Source organism: Sus scrofa, chromosome 10 (genome assembly GCF_000003025.6).
Source record: "Sus scrofa isolate TJ Tabasco breed Duroc chromosome 10, Sscrofa11.1, whole genome shotgun sequence".
Classification (NCBI taxonomy): domain Eukaryota; kingdom Metazoa; phylum Chordata; class Mammalia; order Artiodactyla; family Suidae; genus Sus; species Sus scrofa.
Window position 1 is genome coordinate 57,699,997 of NC_010452.4, and position 12,069 is coordinate 57,712,065.

Genomic DNA, 12,069 nt, shown 5'->3' on the forward strand with positions numbered 1-12,069 from the left:
GTTGGCAGGACCACGCTGGTACTGCAGGGTCCTTACAGCCCAGGGGAGGAGGGAGGGAAGGCAGCAGGGCCCGGGCCTTAGTCTCCACCAGAACTGATGGATCATGGAAACAGAAGATAGATGACCTCTGAGTGACAGCTCTTTTTACGCCAGCCCTGAGGTCACACATATTCCCTCACTCTTGCTAGTGAGGTGCATACCACCACCAACTCTGGACAGAATCCAATCCTCACTCTTCAAAACGCTCATGGCTGATGCAGCTCTAGCACATAAAACTTTCTGTGACTGAATGCATTTGGCTGCAATCAAGAACAATAACCTCAAGTTCCCATCATGGCGCAGTGGACACAAACCCAACTAGGAACCATGAGGTCGAGGGTTCGATTCCTGGCCTTGCTCAGTGGATTAAAGATCTGGCGTTGCTGTGGCATAGACCGGCAGCTGTAGTTCCGATTAGACCCCTAGCCTGGGAACCTCCATACGCCGCAGGTGCGGCCCTAAAAAAACCGAAAACAATAATCTAGACGTTTTTGGTGTAGGATTGAAACAGGAGTACAAGTGAATTAAACCGATGGGATACAAATGCAACTAAAGCTGCATGAGCTGCTTTAAGGACTCATAAATGAACGTTTGTATGTATGATTCTGTCATACTCCATCCACATAAAAAAGGCATTCTATTTCTTTATTTTTTTATTTGACAAGCAGCAATATCATGTTTGTCATTTTAATGTAGATACAATTATTAGGTTATCTGTCATATTACAATATTTAAGTTTTTTTATCTTATGTCCTTTAAGATACATTAAAAAAAAAAACACATCAACTGCAAACGTGAAGGGGAGAAAAAGCATGGTACCCAACCAAATTTCCACATTTCAGCAATACTTCACTCATTCGTTTTTAATAAAGTTTTAAGAAATGTCGTAATGACATGAGCTTGAAATATCTCTAAGCATTTTCTCTGACGCTCATGACGTGGCACTGGTGATGTTGTAAACAGCAGAAGAACAGGGGCTGCCAAATGACCAAATTACGGAGGCACAGGCCTGCTTTCTCCCACGGGAACACACCGGACCGCGACGGCAATGACCTCACACCACACTGGAGGCGGCCTCACGCCACGTAGCTGTACTCGTCTGCGGAGGCCTGGCTGCGCTCGATGTACTGTTTGTCTATCAGGACCTCGATGCACTTCTTAATCATGCTGATGCTAGGGTTAAACCGAGCTCTCGATTGGCTAATCACCTGGCAAGAGAGAGGCGGGTGTTAGGGCGGGACAGCGCTGTTGCCACCAGGGGGAGCACTGGAGCAACTGGTTCAGTTCTGACCGGATGACCAGAAAGAACTTTTACATCAACTAAGGAAAAAGCCTGCTGTTCAAGGTGTGAAGAACCCAGAGGGAGTTCCCTTGTGGCACTGCGGGTTAAGGATCCTGCATTGTCACTGCTGTGGCAGGGGGTTCGATCCCTGGCCTGGGAACTTCCACATGCCGTAGGCGCGGTCGTCCACCCCCGACCCCCTCCCAAAAAAAGAACACAGATACAGCAAAACCTAGCAATATTCCGACATAGCTAACTTAAACTATGAACTGATTAATCGATCTGAACAGGCATACGCGCCCTCAGGCTGCCATGTGACCCCGACTGTCGGCTCTGTGTGGACGTAGCCCTTGCTCAGGAAAGCTCTGAGTCAAGGCCTTCACACAGTCTCACAGCCGCGTACCCTCGCTTCATGGCACGTTAGTGTTAGTTCAGTGATGCATTTCTTCCCCATCACAGCCTGAACCCCGAACGGGCAGGAGCACCTCCCGAGCTGCTCTGTGCCCTCCGTGACCAGCCCAGCGCTCGAGGCACGCAGACGTTCAGGGGATGCGCGAGCAGGTGCCGGGTCCGTCCTCAGTGACTGGACGGAAGGCAGGACGGGTGAGGTTCTGCACTCAAACCGGGACTGAGTACGGACATCACACGGGAGCGCTGTTCTCAGCAAGTGCCTTTGTGCTGTCTGGGGGCCATTATTTCTGTAGCATCTTCACAAAGCAGCATTCCTGACCCCAGTCCCCTCTGGCCCGAGAAGTCAGCGGGCTTCTCCTTCTCACCTCTTGAATAAGGGCATTATGCCGAAGAACTTTCCGCGCTTTCATGATTCGCACTATAGCAGCTTGGAGATACATTTTCCGGTCTTCATCGACAGCACTTCTCGTCTGTTCCATTTCCTGTTTTGCAAGGGAAAAAAAAAGCAAATGAGACATTAAGTCACTGTACTTGTTTTTAATTCCTTTTCTTTGTGACTTTAAATAAAACTCCAATCAATACTGAAACTCCAATTACACAGTTATGTGCCCAAAAAACATAACCATCACCAAACTATCTAGAGTGAGCTATATATAATTTCTTGGGTTAAAGTTAGAAGGTTATTTTTTAAGTTTTGAAACTTTTGTTTGTTTCTGGCTGTGCCTGGGGCATGTGGAAGTTCCCAGGCCAAGGATCCAACCCATGTCACAGCTGTGAAGTGAGCTACCAGGGAACTCAGAGTTATTTTCTTTTCAATGAACGCTATTGTATAAACTGTACGCAGTGCAAACAGTCTTTAAAGCAGAACCTAAGTGACACAGAGCAGCAGCATTTCCAAGACGGTTGTCTTATCAGTGAGTGAAGACGTATACCACAGAGCTCGCAGACTTTAGTAATTGGCTCCAAGTGCATACTGGGTCGGGCTTCAGCGGCAAGAGCTGTGGAGGCCCCATGTGACTCAAGCAGAGAAGCCAGCAAGGATGGGCCAGAAGGGCCTCTCTCCATGGAGCTCAACGACAGACAGTGGAGGGAGAGCAGAGAAGCAGGCAACGCACATTAATAGGGATCCCGTAACAGTTTTTAAGATAAAATACAATCCATATTACTAACTATTATTCATTTGCCTATAGGAAAATGAGATCTTGAGCATTTTAGGGTTTAAATGTAATAGCAATTAACACTTGACTCCCATAGGGGAATAAATTCCTGGAGAGACCTGACATCTCTTAAACCTTTACACCCTGCCCCGAGCCCAAGGACAGAGTGGCACAGCGGAGGCAAGCCGGACACTTCAGTGACATGCCAACAGGCCACCCCAGAATAGTCATCGCTGCTAAGATGGAACAAACAGATGTTCACTGTGCAAACTGGCTCATCCGGTGTCAGACCCACTCCTGACCTACTCGCTCACAATCTGAATTTTAAAACAATCCCCACATGGTTTGTTTGCACAGGAGAGTTTGGGAAGCATTTTCAACAATTTTATTTGAAAGAAATGTGTTGCAAAAGTTTCCCTTTTTTAAAAATGAAAAATATGAGATGACGTTACTATTCAAGGTAGAAATTTTGGAGAAAATACAAAACAAAACCATATAGTTTAAGAGCAAACATGACTAGGTTCACTGTGGCATTATTTACAATAGCAAAGATATGGAAGTGACTGAGTGCCTATCAATAGAAGAACGGAGAAGGAAGATGTGGTATATATATATGTACAATGGAATAGTACTCGGCCATAAAAAAGAATGACATCTTGCTATTTGTGACAACATACATGGACCGAGAGGATATTACACTAAGTGAAGTAAGTCAGACAGAGAAAGACAAATACTGTGTGATTTAAAGTATACGTGCAATCTAAAGAAACAAATGAACAAACGTAGCAAAACAGAAACAGAGCTAAAGATACAGACAATAAACACATGGTTGCCAGAGGGGAAGGGGAGGAGTGAAAAATAGGTGAGGGAGATTAAGAGGTATAAACTTCCAGCTGCAAATAAATGAGTCATGATATGAAATGTACAGTGTGGGGGAATTCAGCCAATAATTATGTAATATCTTTGCGTGGTGACACTGAAACTAGACTTGCCATGGTGATCACTATGAAATGTATAAAAATACTGAATCACTATGTTGTATAACAGCAATTAACACAGTGCCAATTACACTCCAAAAACAAACAAACTCACAGAAAAAGAGGTCAGATTTGTGGGGGAGGGAGAACTGGATGAAAGCAGTCAGAAAGTACAAACTCCCGGTTCTCGGACAAATGAGTACTAGAGATGTAACGCACACGACACGTATAATTAATGCTGCTTTCCAACGTTTCCATCCCAAACCCAGAGGGGAGTAAGTTCCTGGAGAGGCCTGACATCTCCTGCGTTGGAAAACTGGGTCGTGATGATGGTTGTTAATTATAAATATAATAAAATTCATTGCGTTAAAAAAATTCTTGCTCCTGTGTGTTCTGTGTGAACGCTGCTAAGTTTTGCTCTGTGTCCGTGTGAGACAGCAGATCCCCCTCTACTTACTGTGACTAATTTCATGGGGTATGAAGGTAAATGATTATACTGTACACCTTGTACAGTGCCTCTACCATTCATATCTCAATACAACTGGGAGAAAAAACAAAACCAAAAGAGCAAATATGACTCAACTATGACACTTCTTCCTAAGATACTCACTGCACTACTATTGTTAGAATCTAAAACACTATCTGTAAGGTTAGAAAATGCAAAGAATAAGCCAGAGAAGATGTATCCTAATTTCTTTTTTTTGCTTTTTTGCTTTTTAGGGCTGTACCTGTGGCATATGGAAGTTCCCAGGCTAGGAGTCAAATCAGAGCTACAGCTGCCGGCTTACGCCGCAGCCACAGCAATGCCACAGCCAGATTTGAGCTGTGTCTGAGACCTACACCATAGCTCAGGGCAACATCGGATCTTTAACCCACTGGGCGAGGCCAGAGAACAAACCCACATCCTCATGGATACGAGTCAGGTTTGTTTTTGCTGAGCTGCAATGGGAACTCCTCCAGATATACCATAATTTTGATGTGCAGTTTTGCATTTATCTCAATGTTACCACTCATTCAGTCCAATGCTTAAATATTCCCCCAAAAATGATATCAGAAAACACTTACCTGTGGTGTGTCCTTCTGCATTGATGTAGTAATTTTAAACTTTGTTCTTTTACTGCTGAAGTTCATATTTAATGAAAATGAAGACTCTGCATCAATGTCTTCCTACAATTAAAAACAATTTATTAAAAATTAAAATCATTAAATAACAATTGCTGCAAATAATACACCATGAAATTAAATAATGACCAGGCAAAAAAGACTAAACTCTCGTAATCTTTTACATTATATTATTTAAGAGAAAAATAATTGTCTTCTATCAAACAATAAAGGAAAATACATTCTTTTCTGATTTTACACTTGATGGAATTTTTGTCAGTTTAAATTTGAAAAAAAGCTATTTTCTGGCCCATCTGTTAAATATATTACCACCAGATAAGACAAGAGCCAAGGCTCAAGAGCTTAAAGAAACAAAATTTTCACATTTAATTTTTATGAAATATCAAGGCTCATCATTTTTCTAGCACATTTTGAACAACGAAACAACCAAATGCGTTCTTTTGAATGCTGCAGTAACCAAATGCCAATTAAAAATAACTTGACAGCAGAAGGCTGCCGTTTCTGGCCGCACAGCAGCGTGGCCTACGGCGCCCCATTAACCCTCAAAGCACGTTCACTCACCTGCCAGCAGGGACTGGCCTTTTCTCAAGCCAGTTTTTAGAACCACAACAGTTCTACCCGGCTCAAGAAAGCCACTCATGTCATACAGTCTAATGTCTCCACCAGCAGGACTAAGCAGCACCTGGCAGACGGCACTCTCAATAATAACCAAAGAAATGGCATTAAGGAATGCCAGTGTCACATTAAAATTTACTGTGCAAATAACCAATCAATGTTTATCTTCTGGGCAGCAAAAATAACATGCTTTAGAAAAATACTTAACTTTTTAAGCACTTGAGTAAGCTTAACAATTTAAACTTAAATTTTAAATTTAAAAAACATTTAGGAGTTCCCGTCGTGGCGCAGTGGTTAACGAATCCGACTAGGAACCATGAGGTTGTGGGTTCGGTTCCTGCCCTTGCTCAGTGGGTTAATGATCCGGCGTTGCCGTGAGCTGTGGTGTAGGTTGCAGACGCGGCTCGGATCCCGCGTTGCTGTGGCTCTGGCGTAGGCCAGTGGCTACAGCTCCGATTAGACCCCTACCCTGGGAACCTCCATACGCCACAGGAGCGGCCCAAGAAATAGCTAAAAAGACAAAAAAAAAAAAAAAAAATTTACTCATAATTAACTGCCTTAATTAAAAACTTTCATTAATATTAAGAATTTAATGTTTCATTAAGATTCTGAAGTCAGAAAAATCAATTATTTCTCTAAGAAAAGCTTGATTTGAATTTCAGCGTATATGCCTAAAGGTATTCAGTTACAAGCTACAAAAGTCATCATAACCCTAGAGATGTTATTAGCAAAATAACTAGTGAGAGAAATAAGTTGTAGGCCATGAACCAAAATGAAACATCATTCACAAGAATTTTTGTCTTTCAGGCACAATAATTTGAAGCAGAAGATTTAGCCCATATCTGCTGCTTTTTTAACCATTCAGTAAGAGAAAACAAAAACTTGCAGGAAAAAAGTCATAAAGAAAAAAGAATATACTATAGGCTTGCTATATTCTCATGAGAGATATTAAAGATATATGAGGGTGGAGTTCCCGTTGTGGCTCAGTATCCATGAGGATGAGGGTTCGATCCCTAGCCTCACTCAGTGGGTTAAGGATCCGGTATTGCGGTATGGTGTAGGTCACAGATGTGAGCTTGGATCCCATGCTGCTGAGGCTGTGGTGTAGGCTGGCAGCTGCAGCTCCAATTCAACCCCCAGCCTGGGAGCTTACATATGTTTCCAGTGCAGCCCTAAAAAAAATATATGGGGGTTAGCTGACTCCAGAAATTCAGAGACAAGAGAGTCAAAGCACCTGAGAGGCAGTTATACATATTAAATATGCTTATAAACAGGCATCAATAGTCTATCGTTTCCTATTATAGAACCATGTAATTAAATATTAACTAAACACATGAAAAAGAAAAACCAGAAAGATTTACGATAGACTACAGTTTTAAGACCTCAAATAACCAGAATCCTTCTGCTGTCAATTCTTTAGTAATAATTCTTTTCAGTAAACTGTCACAGTATAGGACAAATAAAGTCAAACTATAAAGGGCCCGAGAGTACCAAGTCACAGAGCCTTCTCTGGAACGCTTCCAGTTCTTGGCTGGAAGGAGCCTGAAGCGATGGAGCTGATTCCGGTGCTTCTCAATGTACAAAGAGCATTAACAATTCTAACCTACTGTTAAAACTGCAGACATCCCATGAAAAAGCTTTGTTTATAATGTTTAAATTCCTTGAACTATTACCCCGTACCTTTTCTGAATCATGGTTAATCATTTTCACATCGAGTAACGATTTGATTGTTTTGGTCAGCTCCTTTTCGTTCATCTGAGTGCTGTCTTGAAGCTCTTTATAGCTGACGGTTTCACTGTTGTTAAAGGCAAGAAGAACCGCCATTTGGTATGTTGTAACCATAGCTACGTATGGTTTGCCCAAATAGTTCATTTTAACTTCACCTACAGTTAAAACAAAATTGTGACAAACTGGTCATTCAAAGAAATATTCCAAAATTACTTGAGGGATAATTGTTTGTTTTTTTCTTCCCCATATATTTTCTCCTGAAAGAGTGAACCAAGAATTTATTAAATTGTTATAGGAGTTCCCTGGTGGCCTAGGGGGTTAAAGATTTGGCATTGTCAGTGCTGTGGCTCAGGTTGTTGTTGCATAGGTTTGATCCCTGGCCCAGGAACTTCTGCATGCTGTGGGCACAGCCAAAAAAAAAAAAAAAAAAAAAAGAATAAATTGTTGTAAAGCTATTCCTGCTAGCAATGTAATAATCTGTTTGTTGTGGTGGGGGGGGGTTCGAAGGGAGGGCTATTAGTTTTGAGGATGTAGTATAAATTAGAGTGAAGCCATCAAAACATTACAGGTAGGCTTGAACAATGTCTTTAAATATTAATAGAAAGGCTGAGACTTGGGCATAAAGTGGGATTAGAAGGACAAACGGACAGATGAAGGGAGAGCATGACAGCCTGCTACTAGCAACTGCCTCCTATGTGTCTGTAGCTGGTCCATCCCAGGCAGGTGCAAGCATACAGGAGGACCTTCTACTGCAGCCCTGTCTAAACCATAATTTCTGCCAAAATGGAACAGTGCTATTTTGTCTCATAAATAGTATTTTTCTTCCCAGTAATTTTCTAGGAATAAATGCCAATGGGAGGAGAGACAAACAGGCAGATCTATTACTTTGTTGAAATACTTGACAGAATAAAACTGTTCTGGACTGTTCACTACCCTGGGAATTATTAAGACAAGTTCTACCCATCCCAGGGGGCAACACACTAAGAAGCTTGTAAGAACCGTTTGTCAAACAGGTATGCACTTGCCACATGTAAAAAACAGTTAATCAAGTCAAAGAACGGCTTCCTAAAGTGAGAAGTTGTGGTTTAGTGTCTGTAGTTCTCTTTCTCTCTTACACACACCCTGCATTACTTGATTGGTAATGAATTTATAAACTAAATCAGCATGAGATTTGGTTTTAAAGCTCTACATTTTGGAGTTCCTGTCGTGGCGCAGTGGTTAACGAATCTGACTAGGAACCATGAGGTTTCGGGTTCGATCCCTGCCCTTGCTCAGTGGGTTAACGATCCAGCATTGCTGTGAGCTGTGGTGTAGGCCGCAGATGCGCCTCGGATCCCGCGTTGCTGTGGCTCTGGCGTAGGCCGGCAGCTACAGCTCCGATTAGACCCCTAGCCTGGGACCCTCCTTATGCCGTAGGAGCGGCCCAAGAAATGGCAAATAAATAAATAAAGCTCTACATTTTAACTCAAGGAAGTTATCCAACATAAACTCACCCCAGAGGCTGCATTCTCTGTTGGTATGATAATTAGTAACTCTGATCAGGACTTTATGCTCCTTTTATTGCTTTTAATAATACATATTTGGAGTTCCTGTCGTGGCGCTGCGGAAATAAATCCGACTAGGAACCATGAGGTTGTGGGTTTGATCCCTGGCCTCACTCTGTGGGTTAATAAGGATCTGGCATTGCCACGAGCTGTGGTATAGGTCGTAGATGCAGCGTGGATCTGGCATTGCTGGGGCTGTGGCGTAGGCCAGTAGCTGTAGCTCTGATTAGACCCCTAGCCTGGGAACCTCCATATGCCACGGGTGCGGCCCTAAAAAGCAAGCAAGCAAACAAAAATCCATATTTAATTCATATAAAGATTTTAAAGAATATAAATCAATTTTCCAACTTATTACCACACAAGTATCTATTCTAATTTGCATTATGCCTCAATTTAAAAAAAACCTGATATTCAGAAATATTTTTCAAAATGATCTGGATAGGAACACCTAGAGAAAAATTTCCTAATCTGAATTTTCACAAGAGGAGGGTTAATGTGTTAACTGGAATACCCGACTCATGCAGAGTTTAAGGAGAACGCTATCACTAGGACTGTCTTCCTAACAAATAGTATAAAAGAACACTTAACGGGCCTCATCTCAACACTGTAAAGTTCAGGGACCATGGGGAGAGCCAGAAGTCCCAGGCATTTATACCATTTGTGCAACAGCTGCTTAATCATATCTCAGGAACAAGTGTAAAATAATGCCCACCGCCTGTCTGTCACAGACGCTGCAAGGTACTGCCATGGGCCTGGAAGCAGAACCCAACAAGCATTAGACACCATGGAAGTAAGGGGTCAAAGCGTCATTCACCCAGAGCAGGGCTACTCCGCAACCCTTAAAAAGAGGAACCCTTGTTAGTTTTGTATTACGCCTTTTTATTTCTATCTTGCAATAAATTTCAGCATCGGGGTACATGGACCTCTTCCCACTGTTTTCAGCAACACTCTTATTAGTCAGTTCACAGCCCGTAAGACCGAGGAAAGGGCGGAGGAACATCTGGGGCAGGGAAGGAAACCCCAAATCTGGATGACACCCTTAATTACTGCCATGTAAACAGAAAAGGCAAATGACAAAAGAGGTCATAAAACCTTCAGAATAGGTTGACAAACTCTAGGAAACTCCAAACCAGAATAAAACACCTGATACAAACATACTTTAAAAGAATAAGCCAACCACAACACAAGTGGTATTAACAACAGCCAGAAACGACGAGCAGGCAGAATTCCCACCAGACTTCCATGGCAGTGACCCCCCACTGCTGGTCAGCAGCGCAGTCTCTGCACAGAAGAATGCCAGCACCCCAGCGCCGAGTGCCTGACCCGGCATCACCAATTTGCTACCAGCAACCAGGTAACTGACGCACTAGTGGACGTTATAAGCAGCGGGTGGGGTTGCTCCTGGGAGAGGGTATTCGCCTGGGCCCCGAGTATCACCCTAGATCATGTTCTAACTGAAAAGGGGAGAGAGTCTGCTCAGTGGTGACATTACCGTAACCAAGTGCCCCCCTTCCCGTCTCTGTAGTGGGCACCACACACCTTCTGACGTAATGCAGCAAGAACATGCAAGGAGTGTTCTCGAGATGAAAACAAGATACCTCATAAGTAAATAACCTGACAAATCCCAAATGTTGGATGTTTTGTAAGGCAACTGGCCTGTTCTTTTCAAAAGAGCATGTGGAGAAGGCTGAGGGGGGAAGGTGGGCCAGGGTGGGAAGTGGGTGGAGAAAGGAAGTGAAAAGACACTAAAGCCAAATGCGATTAGTGGCCTTTGATTACAGTAAAACAGGTATTAGTGAGAGCTCCTGTTGTGGCTCAGCAGGTTAAGAACCCAAATAGTAACCATGAGAACTTGGGTTCGATCCCTGGTCTCGCTCAGTGGGTTAAAGGGTCTGGCGTTGCCGTGAGCAGTGGTGTAGGTCGAAGATAAGGCTTGGATCCTGAGTTGCTGTGGCTGTGGTGTAGGCCTTCAGCTAGAGAGCTTCAATTCAACCCCTAGCCTGGGAACTTCCATGAGCCGTGGGTGCGGACCTAAAAACACAAAAAAATAAAACAGGTACTGGTGTCATTTGGGGGACAGTCGGGGATGTCTGAATAGGAACCAGATGTTAGATAATATTAAAGCGCCTCACAAATTTAGCTGTTAAAGTACCTGAAATCAACAATGAGAAAAATTCAGTCAATGAGAAAAAGAATCACTACCGGGCATTTCCCGTCGTGGCGCAGTGGTTAACAAACCCATAACTAGGGACCATGAGGTTGCAAGTTTGATCCCTGGCCTTGCTCAGTGGGTTAAGGATCCGGCGTTGCCGTGAGCTGTGGTGTAGGTCACAGACGCGGCTTGGATCCCGAGTTGCTGTGGCTCTGGCGTAGGCCAGCAGCTACAGTTCCAATTAGACCCCTAGCCTGGGAACCTCCATATGCCGTGGACGCGGCCCTAGAAAAGTCAAAAAGACACACACACACACACACACACACACACAATCACTACCTTTTATGATATGTGCAACAACAATATGGTGTGATTTTCATTTTGGCAAATTTTCCAGACTTCATTTTGGCAAACAGTAACAGCCAATGCTTGTGTAATAATTGGCGGTTCACTAGGTGCTAACCAGGTCCCGTCCATGTACCACCTCCCTTAAGTGCCTCATTTCTCAACTTAGCAAGTGACCTGGGACTCCTGAAACGTCTTGCTCTGCCACAGATGAAACATTTCTATCCAGACAGTATCTCTTCGTAAGTCTGTTCTCTCAGAACAGTTCTATCCAAAGCCCTAAATCCTATGGAATTTTCATCTTTCTCTCATTCAGCGTCTTGGTCATACCTGCTACCCCAGACTGCTTACTTTTTAAAAGTCTTACTTACCTTTGATGATAATAACCCTTGCGACACTGTTCTTTGCCTATCTGGGCGAGGTCCTGTTACTTCCCTGGTGTCCAGGTCTAGTCTGGATGTTAGCTCCCTCGCCAGGGGCTGTTTGCCACCACCCTCCTATGTGATATGTAGTACTCTGGCACAACAGTCAAAACATGTACTATAATTATTTACTTGTCTGTCTTCCTACTAGATTTGTGCTTTTTCAGAGCTGAGGCTCTGTACTTTACTTGGCATTTACAAGTAATACACAAGGTGTTCTGTGAACTGATAAGTGAATTTTACAAAGATAAAGACGAGGAAATAGGGAGTTCCTG

The 12,069-nt window shown here is 43.2% G+C and overlaps 1 protein-coding gene across 4 annotated transcripts in view; it reads right to left on the bottom strand.

Moving 5' to 3' along the window:
* CUL2 (cullin 2) overlaps positions 671-12,069 on the bottom strand; it is a 128,722-nt gene continuing 117,323 nt past the window's right edge. For all 4 annotated transcript variants that reach the window (XM_021064983.1, XM_021064981.1, XM_021064980.1 and 1 more), the window contains 4 exons: positions 7,284-7,486; positions 4,932-5,033; positions 2,098-2,214; positions 671-1,247 (listed from right to left, as the gene is read on the bottom strand). In XM_021064983.1, coding sequence (XP_020920642.1) covers positions 1,116-1,247; positions 2,098-2,214; positions 4,932-5,033; positions 7,284-7,486 — 554 coding nt within the window. In that variant the 3' untranslated portion in view covers positions 671-1,115. The remainder of the gene's footprint in view (positions 1,248-2,097; positions 2,215-4,931; positions 5,034-7,283; positions 7,487-12,069) is intronic.